Source organism: Hypanus sabinus, chromosome 16, assembly GCF_030144855.1.
Source record: "Hypanus sabinus isolate sHypSab1 chromosome 16, sHypSab1.hap1, whole genome shotgun sequence".
In the NCBI taxonomy this organism is placed as follows: Eukaryota; Metazoa; Chordata; class Chondrichthyes; order Myliobatiformes; family Dasyatidae; genus Hypanus; species Hypanus sabinus.
Genome location: NC_082721.1, coordinates 11,929,030 through 11,948,870, shown reverse-complemented (window position 1 = coordinate 11,948,870; position 19,841 = coordinate 11,929,030). Strand labels below are relative to the sequence as shown.

The following is a 19,841-nucleotide window of genomic DNA, read 5'->3' as shown; positions in this document are numbered from 1 at the left end:
ACCTTGATAGCATAGTGTTTATTTCAGCAGCCTCCACTATGAATTTAATTTCATTGAAGCATTATTCTAATAACATATTTGATGTTTGGAAAGCCTTTAGCTCGAGAAGGTGCCCAAATTTCTCCCGCTTCCACTTTCCATGGTAACAATGGCCCAACTCACAAATGATTAGAAAGTGTACAAGAGAACACAAGGCATTGATAGAGTGTACAATCAGGGACTTTTTCCTAGCACGAAAATGGCTAATACAAGGGGGCATAACTTTAAGAAGACTGGAGGAGAGTATAGGGTGATATCAGAGGTAAGCTTTTGTGGACAGAGAGTGACAGATGCATGGGATATATTTCCAGGGGTAGTGGGAGAGGCAGATACATTAGAGACATTTAAGAGACTGTTAGATAGGCACACAGATGAAAGAAAAATTGACGGCTATCTGAGAGGGAAAGGTTATATTGATCTTAGGTGAAAAGCTTGGTACAACATCGAGGCAGAAGGGCAGTGTGATGTTATGTTCTATTCTAAAATTCAGGCACGAATGCAAGTGTACGTAAATATGCAGTTGCCATCTGGAATGTGAAAAAAAAATGCAAATACTGGGGATCTGAAACTGAAAATACTGACCATTGGTAGCAGATAATATAGAAACTGAGAAGGAACTTCATTAGAAACGTCAGCCCATTTTTTCATTTGTCAGATGATGCAGTGTTCACTATATATTTCCATCCTAACTTCTTTTCATTCCTGAAAGGAAACTTTAACCCCTCTGGAGATAAATTAAGCAAAGGGGCTTTTGGTTAATGTTGATGTGTCCATCTGGCATGAGCATGTTAATGTGTCCACTTCCCATCATTTTTCCCTTGCCCTTCCCTCGTCTTCTATTCCCCACTCTGGCCTCTCACCTCTTCGTCTCACCTGCCTATCACCTCCCCCTGGCGCCCCTCCTCCTGCCCTTTATCCCATGGTCCACTATCAGATTCCTTCTTCCCAGCTTCTTCCTTCAACCCCGCCCCAAACCACTTGGCTTCACCTATCACCTTCTTGCTTTGTCCTCCTTCCCCTTCCCCCACCTTTTTATTCTGACATCTTCTTTCTTCCTTTCCAGTCCTGAAGAAGGGCCTCAGCCCAAAACGTCAATTGTTTATTCCTCTCCATAGACACCGCCTGACCTGCTGAGTTCCTCCGGCATTTTGTGGGTGTTACGTAGCATTAATCCCCCTCTCCATCCTCACTCCTACTCCCCACCACCACCCAATCAGAATCACATCAAAACAGAGAGGAGGGGAGGGAAATCATCCACTCCATCTATGCCTCTTATCACCTCATACAATTCCCTTACCATGAAAAGTGGAAACAGGTGTGATTGTGTCACTTTCTTTAAGTAAAGACTTCCCACCTATCAACTACACTCAGCGGCCACTTTATTAGTTACCTTTTGTTGCTAATAAAATGGCCACTGAATGTACCTTGATAGTTTTCTGCTTCCAGTTCAAGGTTTGATGTGTTGTGCATTCAAAGATGCTCTTCTGCACACCACTGTTGTAACACATGATTATTTGAGTTACTGTCGCCTTCCTGTCAGCTTGAACCAGTCTGACCTCTCTCATTAATAAGGTGTTTTCATCCACAGAGCTGCTCCTCATTCTGCTGTTGTAGCCCATCCATTCCAAGGTTCGATGTGTTGTGCATTTAGAGATGCTCTTTTGCACACCACTGCTGTAACACATCTTTATTTGAGTTACTGTCACCTTCCTGTCAGCTTGAACCAGTCTGGCCGTTCTCCTCTGATCTCCCTCATTAACAAGGTGCTTCTGTCCATTCATACAGTGAAGGGATGGGTTTTTTTGGGGGGGGGGGGGAAAGACGGCAGACCAATCTCTTCAATCTCTTTGTGTATGCTTTGCTAACTTGCCTAATTAAATAATAAGCACAATAGATTCTTCAAGAGGCTGTAAATCCCGAATAAACACACACAAAATTCTGGAGAAACTCAGCAGGTCAGGCAGTATCTACGGAGAGAAATAAAAAGTTGACGATTGGGGTCGAGATTTCATCAAGACTGCAATGAGGAAGAAGCCAGAATAAGAAGGTGGGAGACGGGGCAAAGGTGTACAAACTGGCAGTAATAGGTGAGACCAGGTGAGGGGAAGGTGGGTCAACAAATGCAGCTGTGTGTTTCGCGGCGGAGCCTTCCCCTATCTTCCCTCTGCCCAGCCAAGATACTGCAAGGAAGTTACTATCCGATGGTGTGGGAAATTTGGAGGCGGCACGTGGTTCTCTCTGCCCGCAGCCGCTGCCCCAACGCCAGACAAACCTGTTACTGCGGTTAAGCACGGCTTCGGTTCCCAGTGACTTGCCGGGGGTGTCTGATGGGGGAGATGGCGCCAGGGTGGGGAGAGCCACTGCACCAGCCGACGGGAGACTGCAAGCTTCGGTGACGTCGCCATGCAGGTTCAAAGGTTAAAAATTAACTTTAAAGCCAATGGCGCTAAACAAAGCGAGCGAGGTAGGGTGGTTTAAGCCCAGCCTTGGTGTGCAGAGGCAGGCTGTTGTAGGTCAAGGAGGCGGCGCGCTGGAGACGTGGGTAGCAGCGGCTCATCTTGCATCCCTGGGCCAGTGGCAAAGAACTCGATCGTTCCCTTGCGGGATTTCCTTCTACTGTCGCTCTCTCTCCCGTTCACTGCACAGACCTCTCCTTTTCAGCAGCGCTTAGAGGAAGTCAAAAACAGGCGAGCTTCTCATCGTAAATGTTCCTTTGCCATTTAGCATGAATACATCCGAACAGAGGCGCTGTCATATTCTGTTGTACAAGTGAGTACAGTGTACGGGGAAGAAAAATTATGAAATAATGCATTTCTTCTCAGTTTTTTTTTGCTTCCTCTCCCCTGCCAACCAAGGAACTTTACAAATTTGTTCCGTATTAATGCCATCAGTTGGTTCCCGTACCAACTGCCAACACACCCTTCTCATTTACCTCAGAATATCGGAATATTTGCAATCGGACACGCAGCGCCCAATAAGAGCATCTGATTATCCGACGGTTAAAAATGTTATTTTCTTCCCCTTTGTCTTTTGTTCCATTGTAGGAAGACAAATTAGCTTGCCTACGACGAACTGGACCATGAGCAATGACTTCCCAGCGTGGAAATACATAACTGAGAACGCAACGGTGAGTGATTTTACTGGAAGCGAGGTCAGCAGTCATTAGAATGAGAGACAATTGCAGAGAGGGGGGAAAACCCGGGAGAGTGCGTTTTGAGTGATGCTTGATCAAAGGGCGGCCGGTCATTATTTTTGCTTAGAATATTCGTATTCTGTTGCTCAGAACAATGCTTTATTTAGAATATCACAATACCACGATTGTTCGCGGACCACAAGCTTATGACGACTATTCACATACAGCCCATCCAGTAACCATAAAGTGGATAGTTGCTGAAGATGTATACCTTCTTGTATTTACATTAAGTGCAGCAAATAATTGCAATCTATACGTTTATCAAGAGATAGATAGGCCCTTATTACAGCAGCAGCGAGACTCTACATAGCTTGCAATGGAGGGGGGGGGGGAGGAAGGTATTTTGCTGTTGTGTTAAAATATGATCTACAGTTAATGATCTTGAATATTATTTCTTAATGGCATCTGCTAGGAGTGGGAGCCTCGTTTTCTTTCTTCTGAACTGTGCAGATAATGTGCGCTTGTTATCTTGAACCGCTGTCTTCATTCAGTTAAATATTGTAGAACGATGCTTAATTAGCTCTTCGATTCCTTGCTACATTGGAGTGTAGCAAGGCTTATAGAACACTACAGCTTATGTGATGCACGACAGAATTTATACATGAAAGTTGCCTTTGCTTAAAATGCTGTTTGTCGGTAATTGTGAAATGATTGCAAAAATCAACATTGTTTTTAGATTTTTTATTGTCCGTTTTACTCGTCTATAGCCCTTGGCTAAGTACAATAGAGACAGCTGCTCCATTTTTTTTCGCTGCCCTGTTGCCTAGGTGAATGTATAATCCTTTGGGTACGAACCACGTGTTGATAGAGGCTGAAATTCTCTCTCAGTTTCTGACTGCCCACGAAACGCCTTTGCCCCCTTCCTCTGAGCCGCGAGTGAAACCGAGTGGTTACAACATCCATGCCGTAGCTGTCTGAACTTATTGTGCTGGGCTTGATTGGTGTGGACATGTTCTTTAAGAGTTACTGAAAATCAAACGGTATCGTACAACATGCTAGTTCGAAAAGAACACCGTGAAATACTAACTGAATGAACTTTGAATATTTATAAGGGGCATGTAAGAGTATTTGCAATTTTCCTTGTAAAATAATGCAGCGTGACAATGAAAGTGTTCATTGGTTAAAAATCGACCATAATTGCCCCCCCCACCCCGTTCCTCTTTTACAAATCCCCATTCTAGCTCCCCTCTTAACCTTTCCTTGGCTGCACATCACCTCCCCACCTCCCTCTGGTGCCCCTCCTCCTTCCCTTTCTCTCATGGCCAGCTCCCCTCTCTTTAGCAGATTCCATCTATCACCTCCCAGCTCCTCACTGCATCCCCTCTCCCCCACACACCCTCCTTGCCCGCTCACCTGGCTTCACATATCACCTGCCAGCATATAGTCCTTCCCTTCCCCAACCTTCTAATTCTGTCTTCTTCCCCTGTCCTTTTCAGTACTGATGAATGGTTTAGGCTTGAAGTGTTGACTTTCATTCCCCCATTCCCCAATAGATGCAGCCTAACCTGCTGAGTTCCTGCAGCATTTTTTAAGTTGCAGATAATTTGATGGGGTTGATTCCGTTGTCAAAATAACAGTGAAGCTGACAGCTTTCACCTTTTTATATTAGTGGCCCAGAACTCCAAACAAGGTTATAATATAAGTTTACAGCAGGGGTTCCCAATCTGTGATCCATGGGCCCCTTGCTTAATGGTGCTGGTCCATGGCATAGAAAAGATTGGGAGCCCCTAGTTTAGAAGAATGAGGGGGAGTCTTACTGAAACCTATCAAATATTGAAGGCCTGGATAGAGTGGACGTGGAGAGGATGTTTCCTATAGTGGGGAAGTCTAGGATCAGAGGGAAGAGCCTTGGAATAGAAGGACATCCCTTTAGGACAGAGATGAGGAAGAATTTCTTTAGCCAGAGTGTGGTGAATCTGTGGAATTCATTTCCACGGATGGATGTGGAGGCCAAGTTTTTGGCTATATTTAAGGTGGAGGTTCATAGGTTCTCGACTAGTAAGGGTGTCAAAGGGGAGAAGGCAGGAAAGTGGGGTTGAAACGGATAATAAATGAGCCATGATCGAATGGCAGCCTCCAGGAGAACCACAGCTTTTTTTATGGTTTGGAGACTGGGAAGCTATGCTGGCCAGAGTCAGGGCTTTATGCGTTGGCTCTTGGTGGGGTGACCCATGCCAGACCAGTCAAAACCTAGAGGCTGGACTGAGTGGTCCACTGGTACTCCGGGTTCAGGGACTCAGCTCAGGGCTAACAACCCCGACTGGTAAAACAAAACTGTTACGGAAACTGCAATGAAGACTCCTTCTATGTCTGAGTGGCCATGGACTGAGAAGGAGGACCTTCATTGCTACCCTATGCCAGTGGTATAATGGGCAGTTAGTGAGATCAAATGGCTGAGCCAACTCAATGGGCCAAATGGCCTAATTCTGCTCCTATGTCCAAAAATTGACAATGGTGTTATGTCCTCTTGCATCTTGTTGCTTGTCGTCTTTGGATATCATTAAGCTGTCACATGGAGTCAGAAAATATGAACCCTGAACCTCATAGCCCAGGCCGAGAGTGTTAAGAGGATTGTGGTAGGATAGTGGAGGGTGTGGCTTGATCATATTGAAGTAGGAATAACCATTATGGCCATTCACTCCTGGGAGACTTGAAATGGAGGGCCATTTCGGCAATTCCTACTTCTGCTCTTTAACCGGCACAGGTATTTTGAACTAGCCTGGTATCATTTTAATGACCAAGCAAATGTAATCTCCTCCTACAAGTTTCTTTGTGTAATCCACTAAATGTGTGTATCCCATTTGTTTATCTATCACTTGTCAGAAGTGATTAAAATTTTAAACTTGCATTCAGTTTTCTTTTGCTTCCTTATTTTGTGTGTGTTCTTTTAATGATTTCAAACTTTCATGATCCTTGTTTTTCTTTTGGTGATTTACAGGTGATACTGTTGGTAATATGTTTTTTTTTAAATTTCTGCACCTTCTGATGTCATTGCTAAGCACTGTATTTCCTGATTTCTCAGCTACCTCACTTTGGCCGCTCACTCAGTGGCCACTTCATTAGGTCCCCTCTTCCCCCACCCCCCCCCCCCATTCCTGATGAAGGGTCTCGGCCTGAAACGTTGGCTACTCTTTTCTCACAGATGCTGCCTGACCTGCTGAGTTCTTCCAGTGTCGTGTACGTATTCTTCACTTCATTAGGTGCTTGTTAATGCAAATATCTGCTTGTATACCTGCTTGTAAATGCAAACATCTAATCAGCCAATCATATGACAGCAACTCAATGCATTAGAACATGCTGACATGGTCAAGAGGTTCAGTTGTTGTTCAGACCAAACACCAGAATGGGGAAGAAATGTGATCTAGCTGCCAGATTGTGGAATAATTGTTGGAGCAGGTTTGAATACCTCAGAAACTGCTGATCTCCAGAGATTTTCATGCACGGCAGTCTCTAGAGTTTACAGAAAATGGTGCAAGAAACAAAAAAGTACATCCAGTGAGCAGCAATTCTGTGGGCAAAAAAATGCCTTGTTAATAAGGGAGGTCAGAGGAGAATGACCAGACTGGTTTAAGCTAACAGCAAGATGATAGTAACTCAAATAACCACATGTTTCAACGGTGTGCAGAAGAGCGTCTCGGAATGTACAACATGTTGGACCTTGAATTGGATGGGCAACAGCAGCAGAAGATCACGAACATTCACCCAGTGGTCACTTTATTAGATACCGGAGGTGCCTAATAAAGTGTTAACTAAGTGCATTTGTTCACACTTTGCTGAACTTGCAACAATGGGAGAGCACACAGCAGAGAGCCCATTCAGCCCGTTGAGTCTGTGAGAGCCTAAAATGGAACTCTTTAGGTTTCGCTCTCTTTCTTAGGTTGTGGTGTATGGTGTTGTAGTTTGTACCCCAATTGCACCCTTGTGACCAATTAACCTACTAACCTGAACATCTTTGGAATGTGGGAGGAAATTGTAGCAGCCAGAAGAAACCCAAGTGGTCATGGGGAGAACATGCAAACTCTTTACAGATGGTGGTGGCATTTGAGCTGGTGCTGTAATAGCACTGTGTTACTGTGCCACTTGTGCTTTCCAATATGGAAAGATTCAGAGCCAGATGTCCTCCACCTTCCCCACTTGTGTACAAGGCAAAGAAAGACTCACCCTAAAGGCATTGTTCCCATCAAAATTTTAAATGGCTTTACATATAAGGGAGAGAAATAGATAATGGGAAAGAAATTGCAAGAGGGGAGAAAAGTTACATATAACCAGAAATTCCATTTCTCCCACATCTGGTGTGACAACCCGTTCCTTTGTTTTGTGTTCATTCAAGTAGTTGAAAATTACCTTGAGTGGTTCCTGAGAGCAGAGCATGTGCCGTTGCTGTGCTAAGTTGAAGATCAGTCTTATTAAAGAATAGCTTTATTTATTTGTCACATGTACATTGACACATGCAGTGAAATGTATTGTTTGCGTCACAGCCAATGCAGCCAGGGGATGTACCGAGGGCAGCTTGCGAAGTGTTGCCATGTTTCCTGTGCCAACGTGGCATGCCCAAATTCTCACCCTAACCCGGGAGGAAACCGGGTCACCTAGAGGAAACCCGTGTGTTCACAGGGAGAGTGCACAGACTCCTTGCAGACTGCGGCAGGAATTGAACCCAGATTCCTGGTGCTGTTAAGTGTTACACTGACTGCTAGGCTACTGTGTTGGGGGAGGTGGTCAGATCGGAAGAAACTCACTGAATGGTGGCCACATGATCAGCTGAAGAGAAGGAAAACGCGAGAAAAGGGGGAGAAGCAGTGATCTCTAGTGTATCTTCACATATTATCCAGTAAACTACACTATTAGAGGCCCCAGGTCCCTCTCCGGTACAGACTGATTGCTCTGTCAGAGACTACACACAATGGCACTGACATGGGAAGGATAGACATCCAGCAGTCTTGAAAGAGAAGCCATTGCCTATAAACCGAACAGTGAGTGATGAGTCTGGCAAACTCTGTGTGCTAAACATCAAATTCCCATGGCGGGGGTGGGGGGGGGGGGGGTCCTCTAATACACATCCCATGCTTTCTGTCTACTTGCGAGTCAAGATGATAGGGTGCACCTTTTTAGCTTTAGTGTACAGTACTTGGTCATTGCATTAGATACAGCTGTTAATGCAAATATATGATCAACCAATCATGTAGTAGCGACTCATAAAATCTCATAAAAGCATTCAGACATGTTGAAGAGATTTAGTTGTTCATACCTTCATGAAGGTGGAGCAGTGGATATAGCATATATGGATTTCAGTAAGATGTTTGATAAAGTTTCCCCATGCAAGGCTCATTCAGAAAGTATGGAGACGTGGGATCCCGGAGACCTTGCTCTTTGGATCCAGAACTGGTTTGCCCACAGAAAGCAAAGAGTGGTTGTAGACGGGTCATATTCTGCAAGGAGGTCGATGACCAGTGGTATGCGCAGGGATCTGCTCTGGGACACCCTTCTCTTTATGATTTTCATAAATGACCAAGATGAGGAAGTAGAAGGGTGGGTTAGCAAGTTTGCTGATGACACAAAGGTTGGGGATGTTGTGGATAGTCTGGAGAGTTGTCAGAGGTTACAGCGGGACATCGATAGGATGCAGAACTGGGCTGAGAAGTGGCAGATGGAGTTCAACCCAGATAAGTGTGAAGTGGTTCATTTTAGTTGGTCAAATTTGAAGAGAATATAGTATTAATGGTAAGAATCTTGGCTGTGTGGAGGATCTTGGGGTCCATGTCCATAGGACACTCAAAGCTGCTGCGCAGTTTGACGGTGCTGTTAAGAAGGTGAATGGTGTGTTGGGTTTCATCAACCATGGAATTGAGTTCAAGAGACATGAGGTAATGTTACAGCTATGCAAGACCTTGGTCAGACCTCACTTGGAGTACTATGTTCAGTTCTGGTCACCTCATTACAGGAAGGATGTGGATACTATAGAAAGTGTGCAGAGGGGATTTACAAGGATGTTGCCTGGATTGGATAGCATGCCTTATGAGAATAGGTTGAGTGACCTTAGCCTTTTCTCCTTGGAGCGATGGAGGATGAGAGGTGACCTGATAGAGGTGTATAAGATGATGAGAGGCATTGATTGTGTCGATAGTCAGAGGCTTTTTCCCAGAGCTGAAATGGCTAATACGAGGGGGCACAGTTTTAAGGTGCCTGGAAAGTGGTACAGAGGGGATGTCAGGGGTAAGTTTTTCACACACAGAGTGGTGGGTGCGTGGAATGCACTGCCAGTAAAGGTGGTAGAAGCAAATATAATTGGGTCTTTTAAGAGACTCCCAGATAGGTACACAGAGCTTAGAAAATTAGAGGGTTATGCAGTAGGGTAATTCTAGGCAAAGTAGGTTACGTGGTCGGTGCAACATTATGAGCCAAATATAATGTGCTCTAGATTTCTATGTTCTATATACCAAATATCGGAATTTGGACGAAATGGGATCTAAGTTACTTTGACCGTGGAATGATAGGTGGTGCCAGACAGGGGTGTTTTTGAATATTTCAGAAACTTCTGATCTCCTGGGATTTTCATGTACAACAGCTCCTAGAGTTTACAGAGAATGGTGTGATAGCAGAGCATGTCCAGATATTTGAACGATACCTCCTGTACCTAATAAGGTTGCCTCTGAATGTATGTTCATGGTCTTTATGCTATTGTAGCCCATCCACTTCAATACTTGACACGTTGTGTGTTCAGAGATGTTCTGCACACACCACTCTTGTAACATGTGTTTATTTGAGTTACTGTCACCTTCTTGTCAGCCTGAACCAGTCTGGCTATTCTCCTCTGACCTCTCTCACTAACAAGGTGTTTTTGCCCACGGAATTGCCACTCTCTGGATGTTTTTGGCTGTGCCCCTATGCCACCCTTTGAATGTTGGGCATTCTCTGCTTTATTCTTGAAATATAGGACAGATCAAAGGGTACTTTAGACTTTGCAACAACTAATGAAAACATAGAGAGAAAGGAGAGGAGTGAAAGGGAAGGCCTGTGATGAATTGGAAAGCAGGCAAAATTAGCTCACCTGGGCTGATAATAAACAGAGATTCTGTAGATACTGGAAATCCAGAACAACACACACACACACAAAATGCTGGAGGAACTCAGCAAGTCAGGCAGCATCTATGAAGGAAGCATCTATACTCCCTTCAGCAGAGCTGATGACAAGTCTCAACCTGAAATTTCGGCTGTTTATTCCCTCCATAGATGCTGCCTGACCTACTGAGTGTGTGTTGCTCAAGATTTGCAGCATCTGCAGTATCTCTTTTGTCTTTTAAATGCTATAATTTTACTTGCCTCTCCCTCTTCCTGTGGCAGATTGTTCCATATACCCACCTCCCTATCCCTGAAAAACTTCCCTCTTAAACTATTGCCTTCTAGTTTTAGACTTCCCTGCATGGAGAAAAAGGTTAGAATCTCCTCTTGGAAAAAGAGATCAGGCAGAATGCCAAACAAGAGCAACAGACACAAAATGCTGGAAGAACTTGGCAGGACAGGCAATATTGATGGAAAAGAGTAAATGGTTTCCCAGTACAATACTCATTGCTCAGGTTGAGTGAAAGAGTGAAACTGAATTATCTGAAATCTCAAAGGGAACGACGGTGAATATGGAAAATCTGACATTAAAACACTGCTTTATCCAAATTTGGCATCAACCAAGTGGGATGCCATGGTAGTGTAGCAGTTAGCATGATGCTATTATAGTTCAGTTGATCCAATATTAGGGGTTCAATTCCCACATCATTCTGTAAGGGCTGTGTACATCCTTCCTGAGAAATGCATGGGTTTCCTCTGGGTGCTCCAGTTTCTTTTCACTTTAACCAGGTAGGTTAATTGGTCATTGGCAATTGTCCAGTAATTAGGTTAGGTTAATCAGGTTTATTGCTGGGCGATTATAAGAACATAAGAAACAGGAGCAGGAGCCCATTGAGCCTGCCCCGCCATCCAATAAGATCATGGCTGATCTGTCCGTAAACCCAGCTCCATCTACCTGCCTATTCCCCATAACCCTTAATTTCCTTATTATGTAAAAACCCGTCTAACTGTTTCTTAAATATATTTAGCGAGGAAGCCTCAACTGCTTCCCTGGGCAGAGAATTCCACAGATTCACCACTCTCTGGGGAAAACAGGCCCTCCTCATCGCCATCTCAAATCTTCTCCCCTGAACGTTGAGGCAATGTCCCCTAGTTCAGGTCTGACCTACCAATGGAAGCAACTTTCCTACTTCTATCTTACCTATGCCTCTCAAAATTTTGTACGTTTCTATAAGATCCCCTCTCATTCTTCTGAACTCCAGAGCGTGTAGTCCTAGGTGACTCAACCTCTTATGGCTTGAAAGGGTGGAAGGGCCTACTGCACGTTGTATCGCTAACTAAAATAAATAAAAAAATAAAAGTAGTTACTGTCTTTGATAGATCCGGAAGATTATCATGCAATTAATTCGAAGGGGAAATATTATTGTTTGGAAGGCTATGGTGTTTAAGAACACTGGCAAAAATCTTGAGTGCTGTGTTACTGATTTACTTGCCCCAGAAGTACAAGTAAGTGGTTTGCTGAAAGTAGATGGAGTGGTGAGGAAGGCTTTTGTCATGCTGGCCTTGATCAGTTGAGGCATTGAGTGTAGAGGTTGTGATGTTAAGCTGCAGTGATACAAGATGTTGGTGAGGCTGCAGTTTATAGGAATTATACTGTTAAATGGAAAAAGTGCAGGGAAAGATTTACGAGGATGTTGCTAGGACTAGGTTATACAGTTATAGAGTAGAGAGATGTTGGGGGACAAAAGATTTAAAGATAAAACATTAGCTTTGTTTATCACATGTACATCAAAACTTCAAAACACAGAGTGGTTTGTGTCAAATCAGATGAGTGAGGATTATACTGCACGAAGCGTTGCCACAACTCACTAACCCCAGTCCGTATGTCTTTGGGATGTGAGAGGAAACCAGAGCACCCAGAGGAAACCCATGTGGTTACAAACTCCTCACAGAAGTAGTGGGAATTGAACCCTAATCAGTGATCACTTGGCACTGTAAAGCAACGTGCTGACCGCTTTGCCACCGTCCTGTACAGGACTAGCGGACTGTTTCCCACAGACCATGTCCCACTTAGTGGCTTCCTTTTGGCAAGTGATCATCTTGCAAGGAGCTGAAGATTCATTATGATAACTGTCGGTGGAGAAACTTGTGCCAGATGTCACAGGGGAGTTGAAATAGAGAGTTATGGATGGGAGAATTTAATGAGATTTGGGAAGAGGTTTTGCCATAATGTTTGTCAAGAGAGCTTTTCAGACATAATGCTGGATGTCCTTGAAAAGATTACACAATGAAACATTGCTTTACAAAACAGCATCCATAATCAAGGACACCCAACAACTAGGCCATGTTCTCTTCCCACTGCTGTCAGCAGGAAGGATGTACAGGAGCCTTGGGACCCACAATACCAGTTATTACCCTTCAGCCATCAGACTCCTGAGCCAGTGTGGATAACTTCACTCACCTCAACACTGAACTGTTTCCACAACCTATAGACTCACTTTCAAGGATTCTATTAATCATGCTCTCTACATTATTTATCTGTTTATTCTATTTTCATCGTTTCTCTTCTGCACATTGGTTCTTTGTCAATCTTCCTGTGTAGTTTTTTTCATTGATTCTAATGTAATTCTTTTGTCTACTGTGAATGCCTGCAAGAAAATGAATCGCAAGGTAGTATCTTGTCACATATGCATGCTTTGATAATAAATTTACTTTGAACTTTGGGATCTGTTAGGTGAGGAGAGTGGACCATGGAATAAAGGGAAGGTGGAGAAGAAGGGAATGAATGGGTGTTGGGGTAATCAAGAGTATGGGAGAAGGGATGGAGAGGCAGTGGATAAGGGGAAAAAAATGGTGGACTGAGCAGAGTTATTACCAGAGTTTGGAGAAATGGATGTTCATACCTTGGTGAAATACAGATGTGTTTGAGTTGCACCCTAAGCAGCATCCAAGCTCGATTTCAATGTTAAAGCTAAATTTGGAGAGGTACATGGATGGTAGGGGTGTGGAGAGCTGTGGTCCTGGTGCAGGTCAATGGGAGAAGCCGGTTTAAATAGTTCAGCATAGACTAGATGGACCGTAGGGCCTGTTTCTGTGCTGAACTTTTCTATGACTCTTGAGCAAAGATTTCAGTTTGGGGAACCAACAAAAATTTAAATGCTTCGGGAATGTTTCCCAAGTCAAATCTCTATCCATTTACACTTTACCAGCTTCCATAATGTTTGTGTTCTTTACGCTGAATGATTAAATCATGTAATTAGGTGAAATGTGGGGGTGACTGGCCTGACATCACAAATTGATTTGAAGAGTCTTTTAAAAAAAAATGTGAGGAATTTGAATAACTATCAACTGAATTCAAAAACTAATACCAATGCTGAGGTAATGTATGTAAGATAAATTTTGTTTAACTATCATTTACCTCCTTCCTTTAACCTGTAGTTACAGTCTGAGATTAACCTGAGAATACTTTTGCAATGTTGATACAGTATTAGGCAGGGACGTGATTCTCAGTGCAGTAGGTGTTTAAATATGCTTAGCATAGCGTCAGAACTAAAAGAAACTTCTATTAAGCTAACAACGAAAAACATTCTCTGTCATAATAAATATATTGATTGTAGACTTCAGAAAGTGTAAGACGAGGGAACACACACCAGTCCTCATAGAGGGCTCTGAAGTGGAAAGAATGAGCAATTTCAATATCTTGAGGATCTAACCTGGACCCAACTTATCAATGCAGCTACAAAGAAGGCATGACAGCGGCTATATTTCATTGGGAGTTTGAGAAGGTTTGGCATGTGTCCAAAAGCACTCACAAATTTCTACAGATGCACTGTGGAAAGCATTCTAACTGGCTGTATCACCATCTGGTACAGGGAGTGGGGACACTGCACTGGATCGAAGTAAGCTGCAAGAGATTTGTAAATTTATTCAGCTCCATCATGGGCACTAGACTTCATTGTATCCAGGACATCTTCAACAAGCAGTGCCTCAGAAAGGTGGCGTTAATCATTAAGGACCCCTATCACGCAGGACATGCCCTCTTCTCATTGCTACCATCAGGAAGGAGGTACAGAAGCCTGAAGACACACACTCAGTGATTCAGGAATAGATTCTTCCCCTCTACCATCAGATTTCTGAATGGACATTAAACCCACGAGCACTACCTCACTAATTTTTTATTTCTATTTTTGCACTACTTATTGAATTTAACTTTTTAATATATCTATATGCTTACTGTAATTCACATTTTTTCCTTTATTACTATGTACTACGTTATATTGCTGCCACAAAGTCAACAAATCTCAGGACATATGCTGGTGATATTAAACCTGATTCTGATTCTAGCTTAAGTGATCAGTGGTGATAATAATAGTGATGATGTATCATTACATACAATAATCCACTTGTGAGGTAATCCCTTACCTGATTTTGTTTTCCAAGCTTTGGTTAAAATCATTGTCGAAGTAATTTATTCTGGTCTGCAATGCTAAAAGTGGATGCAAAATTTCATTTGAAGGACATGCCGGTGATTTAAATAACACTGGAATGTTTATCCAACCTACAGTAGTTGTTACAGTATGTCTCCCGTGTGTTAGCTTTACTTCAGCTGGTAGCATTTATAAAATAAGAATAACTTTCTTTGTCACATAGTGACATAGAGAAATACAGCACGGTAACAGGCCTTTCGGCCCATCTAGTCCATGCCAAAACCATTTAGATTGCCTACTCCCACTGGCCTGCTCCCCATAATCCATGTACCTATCCAAACGTTTCTTAAATGTTGAAATCAAGCTTGCAGACACCACTTGTGCTGGCAGCTCATTCCACACTCTTACGAGTCTCTGAGTGAAGAAGTTTCCCCTCATGTTCCCCTTAAACTTTTCACATGTATTTTGAAATACCGAGATGTACGGTGAAATGCATCGTTTGGTGCTGAGTTTGTGCGCACAGAGATGGATAGAATGGTGGGGGGTTGGGGGAAACTTTCTTTACCATCATCCATCTGACAGCAAATTGGCAGACCCCCCCAGCTGATGGATTATCCAGGACTAAGTACCGCTCTCCGGTTGCTTCAGGATGAAGGAATACTCAAACACAAGAGATTCTGCAGATGCTGGAGATCCTGAGCAGCATATACAAAGCTGGAGGGACTCAGCAACTCAGACAGCATCCATGGAGAGGAATAAACAGTCGCCATTTTGGGCTGAGACCCTTCATTGGATTTAGAAGGGGGATTGGGAAGAAGCCCGAATAAGGTGTTGTGGGGGGAGGGGAAGGAGTACAATCTGGCAGGTGAGAGGTGAGACCAGGTGAGGGGAAGGAAGGTGAGAGGGGGGAATGAAGTGAGAATCTGGGAGGCAGCAGCTAGAAAAGGAAGAATAATAAATCTGACAGGAGAGGAGAATGGACCATGGAAGACAGGGCAAGAAGAGGGGGACCAGAGGGAGATGATGGGCAGTGAGGAAAAGAAAGGATGAGAGGGGAGCCAGAATGGAGAATGGACAAACAATAAGAAGGGAGAGAGTGGAGAAATTACTGGGTGTTAGAGAACTTGATGTTCATGCCAATCGAAGCTCAAACCCCAGATATCACTGCAGTAAAAATGTCCTGTTAATCCCTTTAAGTTCTCCCTCCAGGTTTCTCTCTCAGTAATAAAGGAGTTCTTTAATGGGAGAACAGCCATGTCCTAACTCCTACCATTAATGTTTAGTGGTGGGGTCCAGCATTGGCCACAATTCAGCATGCACATCAAAATGCCTGTACAGCTGATCACTGCTCTCAACCACATTTGGTCAGAGTCCGATATCCCTGACAGTATGGAAAGTGTGCCCACAGTGGAGTTGCCCGAGTCCATGGCCTCTTGCCACCCTGTGTATGTGTAAAGTTCCTCGCTGTTTCTGATGATCAAATGACTGCCTCCCTCTCACTACTCACATCTGAGGGTAATGACTCAAGTCGAGGTGATGAGTGCAAATTGCATGACGGACAGGAACCAGTTTCCGAAGGGAACGTCCTGAAGGAATCATGAGGGCCAGGGGTCACCAGTTGGGTGAGAGGGTGGGAAAGGAGCATGCTTTGCTGTTGTGCTGTTGTTGCTATGATTTGTAACTCCATAAACTAACAAACAAAAAATACAGGAGCCCAGGGATAAATGTGTGTAGTTTATTTCCATTTTTACGTAGTGAGGCATGCACTTGTGACATGGCAGTGTAATGACGTATGCCATTCACATACTTTTACACACAATGCATAATGAATCCTGTAAACAACAAAGGATGCTTAATCAAACAACATATTTGCAATACTACTCAAATATTACTTGCACAACAGTTGTTTGTGCTGCTGCTTTGGTTGTGAACATTGTGGGCATACTTTGTTGGTGCTGGAATCACTTGTGGGCTGTTCTCAGCATGCCCTTAGGTTCAGCAGTCCTGAAGAAGGTTCTCGGCCCATAACATTGACTGTTTATTCACTTCCTTCGATGCTGCCTGACCTGCTGAGTTACTCCAGCATTTTGTGTGTGTTGTTCTGTCCTTGAGTTTGTTGGTTGTTAACACAAGCGACACATTTCACTGTACGTTCAAATTTCAATGTAGATTTATCATCAAGGTACGTACCTGTCACCATGCACTACTCTGGGGTTCATTTTCTTGCAGGCGTTCACAGTAGAACAAAGTAATACAATAGAATCAATGAAAAACTACAAATATTCTTAAACAACCAATGTGCAAAAGAGACAAATTGTACAAATACAAAAAAAAATTAAAGATGGTATGTTTTGATGTATATCAGAATCTGAATCAGACTTTAATTGCCAAGTACCTGTGCACATACAAGGAATTTACTTCCGGCAGATGTTGTCTCTCTGCTCATAACAATAATAATGATAAATATAAATGAAAATATAGATTATACATACAGGTAGTGCAATCCAAGTAATAGTTAGCCGACAGTTAACCGGCAGTTAACTGTTCAGCAAAGTGACCGCAGTAGGGAAAAAACTTCTCCAGTGCCTATTAGTCTTAGTCTGGAGGGATCTGAAGCGCCTACCAGACGGAAGCAGTTCAAACAGTCCGTGCGCAGGATGGAAGGAGTCCTTTATGATGTTCCTCGCCCTCTTCTTCAACCTGGAAGAGTACAGGTCCACAATAGAGGGCAGGGAGGCTCCAATGATGCGCTCGGCAGTCCTCACTGTGCGCTGTAGTCTGGTTCTATCCTGCTTGGTGGCGGCTCCAAACCACACAGTGAAGGAGGTGCACAGGACAGACTCAATGACTGCAGTGTAGAACTGCAGCAGCAATTCCTGAGGCAGACCATATTTCCTCAATATATATGTGATAAGTAATATAACTCTGAACAGAAGTGAAGGAACAAAGACTAATTAAGGGTTACAGCTGCATCAGAATAGTTTCCCTTCCAGATCAGTCTACATGACTTAAGCACAAGTGTTAGCCCTGAATGATTTTCTGTGCAACTTTGCAGGATAGGTTTCAAAGATTCAAAGTACATTTATCAACAATATATGTATATAGAATATAACTCTGAGATGCGTCCTCCAGCAGGCAGCCGTGAAATAAACTAAAACTTTTATTACTGCCTGTCAACCAGTGTCAGTGTCTGCAATACCACTTATGTAAGGCTGTGTCTGGATTTGAAATCTTAAAATGCTTGCTTTTAGGGTCTTAGGTTTTAGTTTTCTAAAAGTTTTTCACATATGGTACTGGAATTTCTTTTGTGAATTGTGGGGTTGCAAAATGTGTTTTCATTGATTGCAACAAAAGAGAGAGGACTGATTTTGCTATGGTTAGATTTTCATTGCATGAGGGGGAACTTGACAAAACAGTTAAAGCTACTAAGTGATTCTGTATAAGCTTAAGTGATGTTCAGAGATGGCTATAAGGTATAAGACTGTAAGACACAGGAACAGAATTAGGCCATTCAGATTGTGTGGTGAACTACATATACCTGTCTGGACACGCCCCCCCTGCTGACTGCTCCTGTGGCTCCTCCCATGGACCCCGGTATAAAGGCGATTGGAGGCACTGCCCCTTCCTCAGTCTCCAGGATATTGTGTGGTGGTCGCTTGCTGCTTGTGTTTTCTTCCAGCCAATAAAAGCCTACCTTAATTCATGTCTCCGAGAGTTATTGATGGTGCATCAGATTGTATACTGTATACATTTTCTGCTGTGAAGTTGAACCATTCAGACCATCGGGTCTGCTTTGCAATTTCATGATTGCTGATCCATTTCCCTCTCAGTCCCATTCTCCTGTCTTCTCTCCGTAACCTTTCAGCATCAACAGAAGAAACATTGTCTGCTGTCTGGCATGGATTGAGAATAAGAGGTCAGTTATTTAAAACAGAGTTGAGGAAAAACTTCTTCTCCCAGAGAGTTGTGGAGGTGTGGAATGCGCTGCCTCGGAAGACGGTGGAGGCCAATTCTCTGGATGCTTTCAAGAAGGAGCTAGATAGATATCTGATGGATAGGGGAATCAAGGGATATGGGGACAAGGGACTGGGTATTGATAGTGAATGATCAGCCATGATCTCAGAATGGCGGTGCAGACTCGAGGGGCTGAATGGTCTACTTCTGCACCTATTGTCTATTGTCTATCAGTTCTTCAGACATATAGTTTCTATTATGATCCAAGTATTTCAGACTTGCAAACTTAGCATAGCAGGAGGCCTTTTAAGTTATCGTGACACTGTATCTTTGCAGAACAATACAAACCTAGTCCCACTAACTGGCTTTTATTGATAGTTGATATTCCCTTAGCTTCAAATATCTATTTACTATCTTCATAAAAGTTTTCATGACTGAGCGCTCTCTCTGTGTAAAGATAATTTGCCCCTTCTTTTGTTTTTACTTCTTTTCATTTAAAACTTTAATAGCATTCTCCTTGTCACTGGCTCCTTAAATATAACATAGAACGTTACTACACAATGCAGGTCCTTTAGCCCAAACCATTGTGCTGACCTTTTAACTTGCCTTAATATCAATCTCACCCTTCTCTCCTGCATATCCCTCCATTTTTGTGTCATGGAGTCATAGAAAAGTACAGCACAGAACCAGGCCATTCAGCGCATCTAGTCCATGCTGAAACTATTTAAGCTGCCTACTCCCATCTACCTGCACCGGAACCATATCCCTACCTGTGGTGAACTACATATACCTGTCTGGACACGCCCACCCTGCTGACTGCTCCTGTGGCTCTTCCCACTGACCGTGGCTCCTCCCACAGACCCCGGTATAAAGGCGATTGAGGCCTGAGACCTGCCCTTAGTCTCCAGGATGTAGCATGGTGGTCAATTGCTGCTTGTTCTTTCTTCCATTCAATAAAAGCTGATATCTCGCCTCATGTCTCAGAGAGTTATTGGTGGTGCATCACTACCATCCATATACCTAACCAATCTTCGCTTAAACATTACAATTAAGCTCACATTCACCACTTGTGCTGGCAACTTGTTCCACACTCTCATGACCCTCTGAGTGAAGAAGTGTCCTGTCATATTTGTTTTATGCTTTTCACCTTTCACCCTTAACCCATGACC

At 43.4% G+C, this 19,841-nt stretch overlaps 1 protein-coding gene across 2 annotated transcripts in view; it reads left to right on the top strand.

Annotated features, from left to right (window-relative positions):
- Positions 1-2,105: 2,105 nt before the first annotated feature.
- The window catches only part of cbarpb (CACN subunit beta associated regulatory protein b), a 207,697-nt gene continuing 189,961 nt past the window's right edge, over positions 2,106-19,841 (top strand). Inside the window, exons 1-2 of one of the 2 annotated variants that reach the window (XM_059991141.1) lie at positions 2,106-2,808; positions 3,084-3,166. In XM_059991141.1, the coding sequence (XP_059847124.1) occupies positions 3,119-3,166 (48 nt within the window). In that variant the 5' untranslated portion in view covers positions 2,106-2,808; positions 3,084-3,118. The remainder of the gene's footprint in view (positions 2,809-3,083; positions 3,167-19,841) is intronic. The other variant, XM_059991142.1, reaches the window with a different exon arrangement.